Here is an 18,294-nt window from a genome sequence, read left to right on the forward strand (position 1 = left end):
CTGGACTATAGTGGTTATGGATATTAAAGGGTATAACACATCTTACTTTGCCAGATTTTAGCCAAATCGAGTAATAAATGCGTCTTTTATGGGCCCAAGAACTTAAAGCGGGAGATCGGTGTATATGGCAGCTATATCCAAATTAAAACCGATCTGGACCATATTTGGCACTGATATCAAGAGTTCTTACACAACTCTATGCGCCAAATATCAGCGAAGATGGGCCTAAGACTCAGATTCGACACATTGGTCTGTAGGGGCTCAAGAAATCAAATCAGGAGATCGGTTTATATGGGAGCTATATCCAAATCTGAACCGATATGGCCCCCGATATGTAAACCCCAATGACCAATCAAGTGGCTAGCTTTACACTTTCGACCGCTATCGTGTTTTGACAGACGGACGGACGGGCGGCCGGACGGGTGGACGGACGGACATGACAAGATCGTCTGAGTTTTTAACGACGATCCATAATATATATACTTTGTAGTGTCGGATATGGATATTTCGAAGTGTGCAAACGGAATAAACCCCCATCCTTAGGTGGTGGGTATTGTGTTGGCGGTTTGTTTGTTTATGTTTTTTTCGATAAATGAAGGGGGAAGGAGCCTCCCCCTTACCCAAATTTTCATAAACCCCGCCCAAACGGACGCATAGACCTATCAGCGCATTATGGGACTTAAATGAAAGGTATTTGAGAAAATAGAACAAATCTGACACCCACTTTCGGGACTAAGCATCTTGAGGGCCGACCATCCCCAATAGCACCCACCAAACGAGACATATTTACCAAGCAAAGGAATATGGGGCTCAAATGAAAGATATTTGGCTAAAGAGTGCGAATGTGATATCCGTTTGTAACACCTCGCAATATTCGTCTAAGTCTCCATAGAGTATATATATTCTTGATCGTCTTGACGTTCTGAGTCGATTTAGCCCACTCCCACCGTCCGTCCGTCTGTCGAAATCACGATAGCAGTCGAACGCGTACAGCTAGCCGCTTAAAATTTTGCACAGATACTTAATATTGATGTAGGTCGTTGGGGTATACAAATGGACCATATCGGTTTAGATTAAGATATAGCTCCCATATAGACCGATCTCCCGATTGGACTTCTTTAGCCCCTGGAAGTCGCAATTTTTGCCCAATTTGACTGAAATTTTTCATATAACGTTCCGTTATGACTTCCACAAATATGTCCAGTTCTGAGGAGTACGCAGGGTGGGGCGGCCACCCACGTACTTACAAATAAACAACAAATTTCGTCCATGAACATTCCACTAAGGAAAAGAGGGGCAAACTTCTCACATATCAATGAGTGCAGCGGGTTCAAGTTTTAAGCTCAATGATAAGGAGCCACCTTTTTATAGCCGAGTCCGTACGGTGTGCCGCAGTGCGACACCTGGCATAGTATCTCACAAATGTTGCCAGCATTAGCCCGTACTTAGCCCTGAAAAAATATCAGCATCGTGTTCTACTCTCAAATTTCTTTAATTTGAGCCCCAATTGCCATTGGTTTAGGGGGAGTTTTTCAGGGGATGGCACGACCCCCAAACATTTGGCCTCAAACTTGGATATCAAATTCGTTTTCTACTATCAAATACCTATTATTTATCGCCATAGTAGGCAATCATGACCGGTTTGAAGGGAGTTTGGAGGCGGACTCCGAAGTAATAGCAGCAATGTGCTAGAGCACGATTTTGTTTAAGCCCCATAATGGCTATCAAGATATTTTATTAATTTATTTTTTTATTGGTTGTCTTCATTTAAAATAATATTTCAAAGCGACCCCTTGGGATACTACATTCTTAAGAACCGCAGGTCCTCCTGTGTCCATCCCAATTTGAGGGTAAAATGTGTACTCTATTACCAAAGACCTTTTATTGCTGTCCCATTCTATCCTGATCGGCCTTCATATATTATTTTATATATTATTCTTAATTCCTTTTTTTTGGGTAGGATAGGGGAAGGAGGATTGCCCCCTGACCTGTCCTTTCATTTGAGTACAATATATTCTCGGTCATTCTACATGACAGTTTGGCGTTGCATTTATTGGGAGGAGAGGGTCGCCCCTCCCGTATGCCAAGATTCAGTCTTTTATTGTCGCGATCTACTGTCTTGCGGAACGGTAGGACGTGACCCAGATACTTGAATCCATATACCACCATTAGATTCGAAATATACTGTCATAGACCTTTCTTTTAATTGACATATTATCATGATTGAGCTACACGTCCTAATGAAGGGTATTTTGTGCGTGGGCCGGTCCCAGACACTGTCCTAATTGTGCATTCCAGATTCGTAGTCAAGTCTCAATGACCTTTCATTCGATGCCCATTTTATGCCCGTTTTGTGTTTTTTTTTTTTTTGATTGGGGAGGCCCCCTAGACACCTTGGACAAAATTCTTATAACAGATGTGTACTCAGCTTCCAAATATCTTTCGTATGATACCCATATTGTCCCAATCGGTAAATTGGTTCTGTTGGGGGGTTTTGGGTGGTGGGGTGGGCTCTCAAACACCAAAAAATAATTTTTTGTCCCAGATTTGTATTCTACTTTTGAATACCTTTTATTTGATACCCAAAGCGGTTGAAGTGTCCGGTTGGGTGGTGTTTTTAGGGGTGGGGGCCCCCCGACACTTAGGGTAACATTTAAATGCCAAGTTCGTACTCTATTCTCAAATATCTTTCATTTGATACCCATATTGGCCAAAGCGGTGAAAGTGTTCTCTTGGGGCTTTTTTTGGGGGTTGAGGACCCCCCCGACACTAAATGTGACATTTGTATACTAAATTCGTAATCTACTGTTAATTACGTTTCTTTTGATTCCCATATTGTCGCAATCAGTGCACATGTCCGTTCGGGTGGGTTTTGGGATGGGGCGTCCCCCCCAGAATTATTTTAAGATTTCGTGTTTTTGGGGTATCATAAGGTGACATACAAATTTCGCTTAAATCGGTGCACGCATCTTCGAGATCTGGCGTTTTTGAAAATTGGGGTATGGGGGAGGGTCCGCCCCCCCCCCCCCCTCTGTTCGTACTCTATTCCCAAGATTTTACTTGTTTTTTTTTTTCGATTCTATCCCACTGTGCAACATACCTAAAATGGTGAAGGGCCTCAAACCAACTTTAGGCCATTCTTACTTGTTTTCAACTATTTAGTCTATTTAGTCTTCCCACTATCATACATTTCTCCTTGACCCTGAATTTCAAATCGCTCTTTTCTTGTGCTCCAACACTTCATTAGTGATGAGCATTGTTAATAAATAAAGTGTAAACAAATACAAGGCATAAACAAAAAAAAAATACACATTTTGAAGCATATTGACAATGTTAGGTACGAAATCTTAACTTATTGCGAAGATCATCATCATCTGTTCATTAACTGATGGAAGCAAAAAAGAAAAAAAATCTCTTAAGAAAAATTAAATGCTCTTAATCTGTTCCAATTCATTTCCAAGAAATCGCATATGCACACTCTTTGGGGGGTTAAAAACGCACACTCTCACTCACTGGCATATGTAAAGGCGCGAAAATATTTTTTTTTTTTTTTCTTTTTAATTTTATTTCATTGACAAGAGAAGATTCTTGGCGAATTTTGTTGTTGTTACATTTTTTTTTCGAAAATCTATTCAAAATATTGCCCACTATAGTGGCCGCTCAGTCTTTAACGAACTGCACGATCGAGTGGATTTCAATTTGAAAACGTTAACGCCCAAAGACCAAAGAGTCGACGCGAAAATTCGTTGAATTCATAGAAGGAAATTAAGCAAAATTCAAAAGAAGAAGAAAAAATTTGTATAAAATAAAATAAAAATATACAAAAAGCAAAGCAAAGCTAACAAAAAAAAAAGATATAAGCATTTGAATACAGCTGAGGTGCGGGCTCGCTCTAGTCTTATACAATTGTTGAACAAAATTTGCATTTAGTTACAAAAAAAAATCTTTTCATATACCTATATCGAAATAAAAGAAGAGTGAGAAACTTAAAATAGTTAGAACCATTTAAGGCTTAAAACAGAAAAATAAAAAAGCCATACCAAATACTTCCTCAATTTGTTGCTAGAGTGTCTGTCCTTCGGCACATTTTGTGGCTTGATATAGGTGCCAACAAATTACCTGCATTTTGTGGTGGCTGCTCTTCACCTGAGCAAGAATTTGCCAATCAATGAAATTTTCTGGGGGAAAATTGCCAATGCTCCCCATGTTCAATGAATAGTTGGTGTCAATCTTGTTAAAAGTGTAAACATTTTTTACTTTCTGTAAATCAAAAAACACAAACAACAAAAACAGAAGCACAAAGATCATCACGGCTACAAAAATAAATCGAAAGTTTCGCAGACGGAAGGAAACAAGCCGCTACAATCGCAAACGAAATTAAAATCGTATAAAGTATTTTTAAATATAAAAAAAACAGCAAAAAAACAAAAACAACGACCTTCTATTGGTGTTAAAGATCATTTGAATACAAATTAAATTAGAAACAGAAAAAAAACCTTAGGCACACACACACAGAGGCACCTTAGCAAAACAAAAAAAAAAAAAAAGAAAAACAAAACAGCAAGTTTGCTTTTTTTTGAAAATATCCCCAAAAGAAAAATCGCCAGAATCGTCTTTGGGAAAGTGACGTTGTTTGGCGCATCTGCATTGCTTGTGTAAATCGGAAAAGAAAAACAGATTCTTGGCTTATTTTTGCATTAACTTGGCATTGCCGCGCTAGCCTGCTCCAGCTGAAACTTAAAACAAAAAACAAATCTAATAAAACATGAGTTATCGATTTCGCACCTATGTGAGCTTCATTTTTTTATATATAAAAATTTTTTTTTGTGTATTAATTCCTCACTACTAATTGTGATTCCTAGAATAATTCATAACCGCCGCCTGACCTTTTGCCCACCTTTCCACGTTTGCTAACCATTTGCCTGGCTTTGTTTTTCCACCTTTCCTTGCCAATTAACCGCTAAATATTGGAGGTTGAAACCAACTGCTTAACCACGTGCTACCTACCTTGCAGAAATATTTCACATATTTGTGAAATACTTTTAAGAATCATGCCATTTTATGCGGATGGAAAGGTAAAAGTATACAAGTCGAAATGGCATAAACACATTGAAATTTTATAAAATCTCCTAAATAGATAATTTTCCAAAATTTTAACCCTTCTAATTGATTGGCCTAATTTGTTTGCATTTTACGATAATTAATCGGAACATATGGTAAATGACTTGTAAAGTTCCAATTGCCAATATTAACTACCAACAAGTAACAGCGTCCTAATTTCGGCTGGGCCGAATCTTGGGAACCCACCACCATGGATTCTGCTTAAAATTTATGCAAAATAAATTTAATGAAAGGGCCTAATTGTATTCTCTACATACCAAACTTCTGTCAAACCAGCAAAAATAAAAGATTCTAGGAACCGAACAAGGATAATCGAGAGACTGGTTTATATGGGAGCCATATCAGGTTATAGACTGATTTGAACCCTATTTGGCACAGTTGTTGCAAGTCATAACAAAATACTTTGTGCAAAATTTAAGCTAAATCCGTCAAAAATTGCGGCTTCCAGGGGCCCAAGAAGTCAAATCGGAAGATCGGTTTATATGGGAGCTATTTCAGGTTATAGACCGATATGGACCTTACTCAACACAAATGCAGGAAGTAAGAAAAAAAAACACTACATACTCAATTTCAGCCAAATCGGAAAAAAATGGGCCTTTTAAGTGCCCAAGAAGTCAAATCGGAAGATCGGTTTATATGGGAGCTATTTCAGGTTATAGACCGATATGGACCTTACTCAACACAAATGCAGGAAGTAAGAAAAAAAAAAAAAACACTACATACTCAATTTCAGCCAAATCGGAAAAAAATTGGGCCTTTTAAGGGCTCAAGAAACCAAATCCGGAGATCGGTTTATATGGGAGCTATATCAGGTTATAAACCGATTCGGACCGTACTTGGCACAGTTGTTGGAAGTCATAACAAAATGCTTTGCGCAAAATTTAAGCTAAATCCGACAAAAATTGCGGCTTCTAGGGGCTCAAGAAGTCAAATCAGGAGATCGGTTAATATCGGAGCTATATCTAAATCTGAACCGATATAGCCCATTTTAAACCCCCAACGACCTACATCATTATTAAGTATCTGTGTAAAATTTCAAGCGGCTAGCTTTACGCGTTCGACCGCTATCGTGATTTCGGCAGACAGACGGACGACCGGCATTGCTAGATCGACTCAGAACGACGAGACGATGAAGAATATATATGGGTTAGGTTAGATTGGAAAGAGGGTGCAGCTAACAATCCGCTCCATGCCACTATGGACATACACTCAAGCCAGTAATCGGCTTGTTGTGCGCTCCAAATACAAAAAAAAGTAACCTCGAAAAAGAAAATGTAGGTTAGAAATTCCGTGCTTTAATTGTTTTCCATGCCATTCCATGTCCCTAAGTTGGTTCATGTCTGGTATAGTATCCCCACCTAAATCCCTACACAAGCTATCACTTGCCGCACCGATTTTACATACAGTGAGCTCGTAGTCCTATGTGCCCCGCCATTATACCAATATACTGACCTCCTTCTTACTTCCTTTCAGTAATAGCCTGGTCTTCTCACGATCTGGATGCCCCCATAGGATTTTCGCCTTCCTACCGACCGTTTCGCTGTTCCACAATGTTGCATGTGCATACGTCGCCCACGCTCTTAACTCGAACTGCGTCGACCCGAAAGACTTCGGATTAACCAAATTTATTGACGGCAGTCCTCTGGCCTTCACCGCCAAATCATTTGTCCTTTCATTCCCTCTTACTCCGTAATGACCCGGCACCCAAACGATGCGGATCGTACCATACTCAGAGAAGGCGTTAACCTTCTTCTTACATTCCAAGACTGTTCGTGACCTTACCGTCCTGGCTGTTATTGCCCTTGTGGCACTTTTACTTTCGGTAAAGGTGTTCATACTCTACATCCTCGCGTTAACACCACACCATTTCACATTTCAACATTTCAGTCTACAACAGATCTCAGTCCTTGGATTCTCAATGTAGACCCCCAGGCCCACTCTATGCTCTAGCTTTAATCCATCCGTGTAACATAATCTTCCAAATGGCCATACTAGGGTTCCGTCAATACAAGACTGTGCCGATGGCAGCAGTGCCTCGCACTCGACTTTAAGGTTCATCTCTGGTATCCGATCGAAAACCTCTTCCCTTCCTTCTAGGTTTCCTATCGTCGCCTCGATTATACCGCGATAGTATGAGCTGCTGCCATCCTCAATCCATTCTCTCATCGCTCCCATAGATACCAAGACAACATGTTCACTGAACCTGTTGTTGTATGGTCCTAACGTAGCACTTTTTTCCATAGCAGTCCACCAAACTACTGAGGCGTAAATAAGTATTGATCAATTCACGCATTCCGTGATCGCCCGGATCTCTGCCTGCAGGACCGTATTATAGTCAGGCAGTCTAAAGCAGATCTCAGTCCTTGGGTTCTCTATGTAGACCCCCAGGCTCACTCTGTCCTCTAGTTTTGATCCTGAGTCCAAGACTGTGCCGCTGGCAGCAGTGCCTCGCACTCGACCTCATGTGTCGTTTCAGGTATCCAATCGGAAACCCCTTCCCTTCCTACCAGGTTTCCTATCGTCGCCTCGATTATACCGCGATGGTATGAACTGCTCCCATCCTCAATCCATCTTTCCATCGCCTTAAGTCTCATAGCCGCAGTGGCTGCCACACACTTAGTCTGTATGTCTATGGGTCGGATATCTATAATAGTCTACAGTGCCAAGACAATATGTTCTCTGAACCTGTTGTATGGTCCTTATGTGGCACTTTTTCTCCATAGCAGTCCACCAAATTTCTGAGGCGTAAGTAAGTATTGGTCTAATCACGCTCCTGTAGAGCCAGTGAACTATCCTCGGATTCAGGCCCCATTTCGAGTCTACGACCTATGGTCTTCATTGTGCCCAACATGCGTGAGCCTTCTCAGTACGCTCCTGAATGTAACACTTCCAATTCAGTTTCCTGTCCAAGATCAACCCTATGTATTTGACCTTGTCATATATCGGAATCGTCTTATTGAGGAAACGTGGGGCGTTTAATTGGCCCATCTTCGTATTCCTTGTGAACAGGTATATTTCAGTCTTCTCTAGGTTATAATTGAGACTTCTGGGTCTAGCCCAGTCATATGGCATATGCAAGACCCTTTCGGCCCTTCTGCAAAGCTGGTTCGGATCCTTCCCCCTCGAAAGTATTATAACATCGTCTGCGTAGCAAACGAGCTCAAATCCCACCATAGTCAGCATCCGTAATAGGTTATTTATGGTGGTCACCCATAGGAATGGCGATAAAATGCCCCCTGTGGCGTGCCTTGTGCTACTTTCTCCCTTATATTTATGTCATGGGACCCACAATTTATCCACCTCTTCCTTACCATATGGTTTATCCAGTCTCTAAGGACCCGGTCCACTCGGTACTGGTCTAAGCATTGTATCAGTGTGTCGGTCAGCACATTGTTAAAAGCCCCTTCGATGTCAATGCATACCGCCAGTGTATACGTTTTGGCATCGAAGGAATCTTCTATTTTATGCACAACCTCGTGCAGGGCAGTCTCCACCGACCTTCCCTTGTCCCTTCCCTTCCTCTTTATCCTGGTGTCCACAATACATTCCATAGTTTTGAGTAGAAAGGGCGTAAGGCTTATATAAGCCTTGCAGGGCTTGGGCATAAATACCACCCTTGCCCGCTGCCAGGCTTTCGGAGTATATGCAAGTCCTAGGCACGATGTGATCTTTGAAGAAGTACGGTCCAATGAAGCCACCAACCCATAAACCGCAACAAACTGTGACTTTTTTTGGATGCATTGATAGCTCGTGCAATGCTTCTGGCTCTTCTTAACTCCATAATCCAATTCTGCCTATTTATGTACCCATTGAGCCAAAAATGAGCTCCGTCGCTGAACACAATGAAGCGCGCGATGAACTTTCTTAATGGAGCAGAAGAAGTACGATCCAATGATGCCACCAACTCACAAACCGCACCAAACTGTGACTTTTTTGGATGCATTGTTAGCTCGTGCAATAATTCTGGCTGATCTTCACTCCAAAATTGGCAATTCTGCTTTTTTACGTACCCATTGAGGTAAAAATGAGCTTCGTCGCTTAACACAATGAAGCGCGCGATAAACTTTCTTTACAGAGCAGAAGAGGTACGGTCCAATGATGCCACCAGCCCATAAACCGCAACAAACTGTGACTTTTTTTTGGATGCATTGGTAGCTCGTGCAATGCTTCTGGCTGATCTTAACTTCAAAATCGAAAATTTTGCCTATTTATGCACCCATTGGACAAAAATGAACTTCGTCGCTGAACACAATAATGCGCGCGATGAACTTTCTTAACAGAGCACGCATTTTGATAATAAAATTCAATAATTTGCAAGCGTTGTTCGTTTGTAAGTAGATTCATGGTAAACTTATGAAGATGTTTGACAGTGAAATAAAACACGCAACGTTCGTAAGTTGTTTAAATCAGTGCTGCCAAAAAGACATTAGCTATAAAATCACCCTTAATTTGAAAAATCGCTATGGCCTATGTACCTTTTTGCAACAAACTTACCAAAGCCAAGATTTTCACGGGTATTGACACACTTTTGACGCTCACTGTATGCATAGTTAACCTTTGACACTTGAATATATAATCCCATGCATAATTTGTTGTTTTTCCTATATCTAAGGACATACTTTCTTCGTCAAATACATTACACTAACTTTGTCTAAATTTCTTTTGATTACCCCCATTTGTGCTTCGCACAAAACAAAAACATATCGCCAAAAATTTCCATTTCTACAATCACTTCTAAATATGTTGTCCTTCTTAAGTACAACAAATGAAACGATATTAACAAACACAAATTTCTGCTTCTTATTGTTGTTATTAGAAAATTTAGATTAAATATATATTCCTAAGTTGTTGGGTCCGAACTTATGTACAAACAAACAGAGACTGTTGATGCTGATGCTGATCAAACAATATTTTTGGCTTCTTTTTTGCTTTGCTTTGCTATGGCTAACGCTTCTATGACGCTCATAAAGTACCCATATGTCCACCAAATCAATGACGGTGGGTATCGGGAAATTCTGTTTCTACCCATACACGCGCTTCTCTAATGAATGGGCCAGGCAAAATTGTGTGGCCGACGGACTTAGTGTAGCCCCCTCTACCAAAGAAAATGAAAAAAAAAAATAATTCATTAATATTAGCTGTCTGTCATGAGCAAGCAAGTATGCGAATACGAAAACTAATTTCTCTTGGAAGGAATTTTGCATTTTACGTTCGAGTTGACATTGAAAAACGCTTCATTTCATTTCGATCACTCTCACACCAAGTCTATGTGGTCTCCTTAGTCAGCATGTTAGCTGCTAGTCAGTGTTCGCATGTTTAACGCCTTAGTATGATGACATATGATTGGCTAGATTTTGTTTGTGCTGTTTTTAATTAACCATGTCTATGCCGGCATAACATACGAATACCCTTTTGTAATTGGTAAACAATCCTAAAAATTTGGTTTAGCTATTTGCCAACCTGTGTGTGTGTGTGAGTGTGCCTCTGTTTATTTTTTGTTCCCATTTGAAAGCTGCTCTCATAAAAACTCCTCATATCATTCAGACAGATTGAGAAATTCGATCATTTGGCTAGCAGTACCAGTCATAGTCAAGAATATCATCGTCCAACAAAATCTCCCAAAATGGCAGCGCCAAACGATATGAGCAGTCAGGCCCCGTGGCCAGTGCGCAAGGGTATTTTTCGTTCAAGTGGTCAATCAGATTTTATACCCACACGCTCTCCGAGTCCCATAGTTGAAATGCCGCTCTCACCTCCTCCAGTGGGCACTAATAGTCGCGGCTCTTCCGTCAGTCGTTTCGATCCCAACTGCCCCTTGTCGCCGCCGCCGCAGCCCATACATGTCTTACAGGGTCCTTTGGCACCAGCTGTAACTTCCAGTTCTTCGAAAAATGCTGCCCAATCATCGACATCTGCAACTTCGTCATCGTCGTCGTCTACCTCAACATCGTGTTCATCATCGGGTCAACGAAAAATGTCCCAGTCCGCCGTCACCGCCGCCGCCGCCACCAACTCTGCCATATCTAATTCCGCCGCCGCTACCGCCTCATCTAAGTCATCTTCCGGTTCTGCCTCTCAATCGGCTCATATGTCACAAACAGCCACCTCCTCCTCCTCTTCGAGCAGTAGTGCCTCACGCTCTGTACGTAATAAAGAGGCTAGTCCCTCCTCTCTAAGCAATAGCCTCAATAGTAGTCAATTAAACCAACAGCAACAACAACATCACCACAAACAACAGCAACAACAGCATCAACAATCACACATAAATCATAACGGTCTTAATAGTCATACAAAAAATGTCATAACATCGCCAAAACCTTTGAAACCCCTGAAAAATGTTCGAGAAATTCCCATAGAGGTCGAACAAAATCAGGTTAGAAAACACCAAACACACACACGCATAGAAACTCATCATAGACACACAAACACATACTTCGAAAAACTAACGCTCATTTCTATGTTACATGTACCTAACCAGCTGTGTTCGAACAGTTCTCTCTCTCTCTCTTTCTAACATTCTCTCTCATAGATAAATTCATTTTCTCATTGGAAACTTAGAGAAACTTCGAGAATCAGAGAGAATTGTTGTTTTTATTATGGGCTGTAGAAATTCTTCATATTTTTTTACTTGAGGTTTCAGATGAGTTTTGAAAAGGATATGCAAGAGATCAAGATTTTTATAAGGCCGATTCAATTAACTTCCTACCAAGAAAGAAACTTGCTGAATTTTCAGCAACTTTATAAGGGAAATTCAAACCACTTTACGCTTACTGGTGCGCTAAATTCACTTGTGAAATAATGAGGCAATGTTACACTTGAATGCGTTTCCACTATGAATGCATTTCAATGCTTGTGGAAGCATAAAATTAAGAATGGGAAATCATTACCACTTTACTGATTTGTGTTTATTACTCTTAAAGTACGTTTACATTGGCCACTAAGTCCGGATTTATGGCCTTTTCGAGATTAAGTGCTAAATCCTGTGTTTTTGCAGGTTTTGTCATACAAAAATAAATTCAATTTTTGCAGGATTTATTTTTAAATCTCAAATTAATCCGATTTCATAGCTGAATAATCGATAAAAGTACCAAAATATGCAACTGTTTTCATATGATATGCACATTCATGTATACGCATTTACGCACGTGTATGTCGCTTAAATCCCCAAAAAACGCAGCGTAAACGGACAGGATTTGTTTTTGGATTTAGTTAAATCCAGATCATAAAAATATCAATGTAAACGTGCTATAATGTGCGTTTGTCATGCCAAAACCACAGAAAAACAATGATTACCTACAGGAGTGCAGTACGACTGGCAAACTGTCGACGGCTCTATCTATCGACAGTTTAATTTTTGACTCAATATCGTTAGTTTGTAACACTAACGATACTATCGGTTAAATTTATTTTTGAAATGTTTCCATTTTTGATAAAAATGATTGGATTTACCAACAATTCCATAATTCATAAGCCAAAAGTTAGCTTTTGAAAAGAAGGCCTTCAAAATAAAGCCACACCAAGTAAAAGCGTGCGAAGTTCGGCCAGCCCGAATATTATGTACCCTCCACCTTAGGTCACATTTGTCGAGTTCTTTTCCCGGTATCTCTTTTTAGGCAAACAAAGGATAAAGAAAAAAATACTATGCTATTGGAGCTATATTAAGTTATGGTCCGTTTCGGACCCTAATTAAAATGAAGGTTGAAGACCATATTAGAGGTCATTGTGTAAAGTTTTAGCCAAATAGAATAAGCATTGCGCCCTTTAGGGGCTCCAGAAGTAAACGAAAGAGATTAGTTTAAAGGGGAGCTGTATCAGTATATGACAAGTATGTTAAAAGTCATGAGAGAAGCCGTTGTACAAAATTTCAGCCAAATCGGATAATAATTGCGCCCTCTAGTGGTTCAAGAAGTCAAGATTCAAGATCGGTTTATATGGCAGCTATATCAGGTTATGGACCGACTGCAACCACTCTTAGCACAGTTGTTGGAAATCACAACAAAACATTGCATGCAAAATTTCAGCCGATTCGGATAGGAATTGTGCCCTCTAGAGGCTCAAGAAGTCAAGACCCCAGATCGGTTTATATGACATCTATATCAGGTTATGGATCTATTTGAAACATCTTAGGCACAGTTGTTGGAAGTCATAACAAAACACGTCACGCAAAATATCAGCTAAATCGGATGAGAATTGCGCCCTCTAGTTGCTCAAGAAGTCAAGATTCAAGATCGGTTTATATGGCAGCTATATCAGGTTATGGACCGATTTCAACCATACTTAGCACAGTTATTGGAAATCATAACAAAGCACCTCATGCGAAATTTCAGCCAAACCGGATAAGAATTGCGCCCTCTAGTGGCTCAAAAAGTCAAGACCCCAGATCAGTTTATATGACAGCTATATCAGGTATAAGACCGATTTGAACCATATTTGGCACAGTTGTTGGAAGTAATACCAAAACACCACATGCAAAATTTCAGCAAAATCGGATAAGAAGTACTCAAGAAGTCATGAACCAAGATCGGTTTATATGGCAGCATATCAAAACATGGACCGATTTGACCCATTTACAATCCCAACCGACCTACGCTAATAAGAAGTAATATTTGTGCAAAATTTCTAGCGGCTAGCTTTATTCCTTTTAAAGTTTGGGTGCTTTCGGCAGATAGACGGACAGGCGGACGGACGGACAGACGGATGCACATGGCAAGATCGACTTAAAATGTCATGACGATCAAGATCTTTCACTCTCTTATTTTATCTGAGCCCTATACTGGCACGAACAGGATATAAGTCCTGTTTGGGGGTGCTGGTACGGCTTTTCAGATATTTCGCCCCAATGTGGATATCATATTGGTGCTCTGTTCCAAAAACCTTCCATTTCAGCCGTAGGTTGCTACGGTTGGTAAATATATTTCATATTGTCATTATTGGTTTATATTTCCATTTGGCGGTGTTGGGAGGTGGCACGGCCCACTAGATATTCCACCCTTAATAAGGATACCAAATTTCTGTTTTTGAGTTATTATAAACAAACTAAATTTCGCTTAAACCGCCCCATCCATTTCCGAGATCTGGCGTTTTTGACAATAGGGTGAGGGGAGGGTCCACTCATACAGTACGCTCGAGAGTATCTTGTATAGGATGGGGAATAGACTTATTCCTCTGTAGTTGGCACATACCGTCTTATCCGCTTTCTTGTGTACGGGACATAGTATGCTGAGTTTCCAGTCATCGGGTATGCGTTCTTCTAGACAAATCGCGCAGACGAGCTGGTGCATACTCCTAATCAGCGTATCGCCTCCTAGCTTAAACAATTCAGCCTGCAACCCATCGGCCCCTGCTGCCTTTTTAAGCTGGGTTACTGCTATCTCATTTTGACTAGGTGGTACACATTCTATACCATCATCAGGGCTTGGTTCTGCGGTATACTCATGGCCATCGTCATCGGATACCAGCAGCTGGGAAAAGTGTTCTTTTCATATTCTCGAAACCACATAGGCATCCAAGGACGTCTTTGTCCTGTGTACTAGCTGATGTAGGGCAGTTTAGATGATATCACTCCAAAATAGACACCTGATACAGGTCTAGGAATTGAATATGTGATCAGTCCCACATTGTTAAATGCTGTCGTATTATCAATGCACCAACGCACAGTGGGAGAAAATCGAAAAAACTAGTAAAAAATATGCCATTTGAGGACGGATAGAGATAGCCCTTTGAACTTTTTAAAAGGAAGATAGTTTTTTTAAAGGGAGTTCTGTCTAAACTGTCATACAGAAGGTAGTATGCAGGATATGCGTTGTGTAACATAGAACAGAACGCCCAGTGGGAGAAAATAAAAAAAAAAAAACTTGTAAAAAGTATGCCATTTGAGAATGGATAGAGATACATTTTGGAAATTTGAAATGGTTAAAGCTGAGGTGTAATTGAGATCATTTGCAAAACTTCAAGGCCCTAGGTGGTCTGGGTTTGTCTTGGCAGGCCGCCAAAATTGGTCACCTCGGCATTTCGGAAAATTTGTTTGGGCTGCCAAAACTTTATTCGTGGTCCAATTTTCAAAATTCTTGTTTGTACATATTTGTAACTTTGGCATTTTGAAAATCGGACCACAAATGAAGATTTGGCAGACGAAACTTTTTTTGGAAATACTAAGGTTATCAACTTTAGTGGTCTACCAAGAGGCACCCGGACCTGGCAAATGATAGCGACTACACCTGAGCTTTAAACATTTAAAATTTCAAAGAGTTATCTCTATCCATTCTCAAATGGCATATTTTTTATTAGTTTTCGATTTTCTCCCACTGTGCGGTTGTGTAACATAGAACTTCTCAACCTTGTGTACTACCTTCTGTATGGCAGTTTAGACTGATCTGCCTTCATCATAGACATGTTATCTCTACTTGTGCAAGCAGGGAGAAAAGAAGGAACAGCCATAAAGAATATTGACATCGTTATGGAAAGTTAGTTGGAACATTGCTGATTAAATCCTCCTGCATATACTACTGGTTTCGGGATCCTTCCATAATGTTTTTGGAACTTTTATCTTCCCAAATGATGTTATATTAAAAGTTTTTTCTCTCTCACAAACAGTTGGCAAGGACTTATTCAAAAAACTCTATGTACCCCTTATCTGCTTTGTAGTTACAACAACATTAGGCCCTCACTAATTGTTTTGTTTTGTTTGTTCTTTGTCCCTTTCAGGAAGCCCTCTCCTTGCGCTCCGGTGATGTTACCCAAAAGGCCAGCAATAATGTTGCAGCCGCTAGTATTAAAGTTCAAAGTGACACCTTCTCTGCCGACAAAAAAGCCATCTCGCAATCGCAACAATCACAGACTATGACCTCCAATGGCATTATAAGCCAAGAGAAACACATGTCATCGGCTGCCCAGGCCAATTATACCATGACGAGCAAAGGTGTCTCCAGTTCCGGTGGCAGCACCATGATCTCCTCCTCTTCCCAAATGTCCACCACAAATGGTAGCTTTTTCAAGTTGGCCGACTTTAAGCTGGACGATTTGTCTTCGTTGACTGCGAATAGTGGCCAAAAGGAAATCGAACAGGCCATATCGAAATACTCCAATATGTTGACATCCTGCGTTAATTCACTGCAAGAAAAGAAACCTCCCTCAGATGAAACCTTATTCTTGGATAAAATCAATGAAGTCATACGAAGAGCGTGGGCTGTGCCCACCCATGGTCATGAGTTGGGCTATAGTCTGTGCAATTCCTTGCGCAGCAGTGGTGGCCTGGATCTACTAATGCGCAATTGTGTCACCAATAATATGCAAATCAAATTCTCCTCGGCTAAACTTCTGGAGCAATGCCTGACCACCGAGAATCGCACTCACGTTGTGGACAATGGCCTGGACAAAGTGGTCAATGTAGCCTGCGTTTGCACCAAAAATCAGAGTACCGAACACTCTCGAGTGGGTACTGGTATTTTGGAGCATCTCTTCAAACACTCCGAGGGTACGTGTTCGGATGTCATTAAACTGGGAGGCTTGGATGCGGTGCTCTTCGAATGTCGCACCAGTGATGTGGAAACACTGAGACATTGCGCCAGTGCCTTGGCCAATCTGTCATTGTATGGTGGTGCGGAGAATCAAGAGGCCATGATATTGCGCAAGGTGCCCATGTGGCTGTTCCCCTTGGCCTTCCACAATGATGACAACATCAAGTATTATGCCTGCTTGGCCATTGCTGTTCTAGTGGCCAACAAGGAGATAGAGGCCGAGGTCTTAAAATCCGGTTGTTTGGACTTGGTTGAGCCGTTCGTCACCACCCATGATCCCTCGGAGTTTGCCAAATCCAATTTGGCCCATGCCCATGGCCAAAGCAAGCACTGGCTGCAGCGTTTAGTTCCCGTTCTAAGTTCAAATCGTGAAGAGGCCCGCAGTCTGGCAGCCTTCCATTTCTGCATGGAGGCTGGCATTAAAAGAGAACAAGGCAATACGGAAATTTTCCGAGAAATAGGAGCCATTGAGGCTCTCAAGACTGTGGCCAGTTGCCCCAATGCAATTGCCTCCAAATTTGCTGCTCAAGCCTTACGCCTGATTGGAGAGACCGTGCCGCACAAACTGTCCCAGCAGGTGCCGCTGTGGTCGGTGGAAGATGTACAGGAATGGGTCAAACAAATTGGCTTTGGGCAATTTGATCGACAATTCGAGGAGTCCCAGGTTGATGGAGATCTTCTGCTAAAGCTAACCGATAAAAATCTGCGCGATGACATTGGCATCATGAATGGCATTCTGCTGAAGCGTTTCGAGCGCGAGCTGCAGAATCTTAAACGCATGGCCGACTACTCGTCCAAGGATACGGCCAAGCTACACCAATTTCTGGCCGAAATTGGGCCAGAGTACTGCACCTACACCTACTCCATGCTGAATGCGGGCATCGATAAGAACTACCTGCCCCACCTGAATGAGGATATGTTGATACAAGAGTGCAACATAACCAATTCCATACACAGACTGCGTATCTTGAATGCCGTCAAGAGCTTGGTGAACTCCATGTCCAGTGCCTCGGAGGATAGCATGGCCAAGACATTGGATGTGTTTGTGAGTTATAGGCGTTCAAATGGTTCCCAATTGGCCAGTTTGCTTAAGGTACGTGGGAATGAAACGAAAACAGATGGTTGCTAAATGTTTGTTGCTTCTCCATTCCAGGTTCACTTGCAATTGCGTGGCTTCTCCGTCTTCATTGATGTTGAACGTTTGGAGGCTGGCAAATTTGACAATGGTTTACTAAACAGTATTCGTCAGGCGAAAAATTTCGTTTTAGTATTAACCCCCAATGCTCTCGAACGATGTGTCGAAGACAATGACTGCAAAGATTGGGTACACAGGGTGAGTCTGCTGTTTCGTTTTTTCGCATAAAACTTTTCTTAAACCTTTTTTTTGTTGTTGTTTGTGGTTTTATAGGAAATCGTAGCTGCCTTAAACTCAAATTGCAATATCATACCCATCATTGATAACCAATTCGTTTGGCCCGAATCGGAAAGATTACCCGAGGATATGCGCAGCGTTTGTCATTTCAATGGTGTCACATGGATACATGACTACCAAGATGCCTGCATCGATAAATTAGAGAGGTTCGTTGTCAACTCATGAGCTTTCGCAGCTGCCCCCAGCGTAGCGTAGCGTAGTAATCACAACTCTACCGTTTTTCTT

At 41.3% G+C, this 18,294-nt stretch overlaps 1 protein-coding gene across 10 annotated transcripts in view; it reads left to right on the forward strand.

Moving 5' to 3' along the window:
• The window catches only part of LOC106083973 (NAD(+) hydrolase sarm1), a 254,351-nt gene that overhangs the window by 217,106 nt on the left and 18,951 nt on the right, over positions 1–18,294 (forward strand). For all 10 annotated transcript variants that reach the window (XM_059361119.1, XM_059361120.1, XM_059361121.1 and 7 more), the window contains 3 exons: positions 15,826–17,730; positions 17,791–17,970; positions 18,046–18,215. In XM_059361119.1, the coding sequence (XP_059217102.1) occupies positions 15,826–17,730; positions 17,791–17,970; positions 18,046–18,215 (2,255 nt within the window). The remainder of the gene's footprint in view (positions 1–15,825; positions 17,731–17,790; positions 17,971–18,045; positions 18,216–18,294) is intronic.

Source organism: Stomoxys calcitrans, chromosome 1 (genome assembly GCF_963082655.1).
Source record: "Stomoxys calcitrans chromosome 1, idStoCalc2.1, whole genome shotgun sequence".
Lineage (NCBI taxonomy): Eukaryota > Metazoa > Arthropoda > Insecta > Diptera > Muscidae > Stomoxys > Stomoxys calcitrans.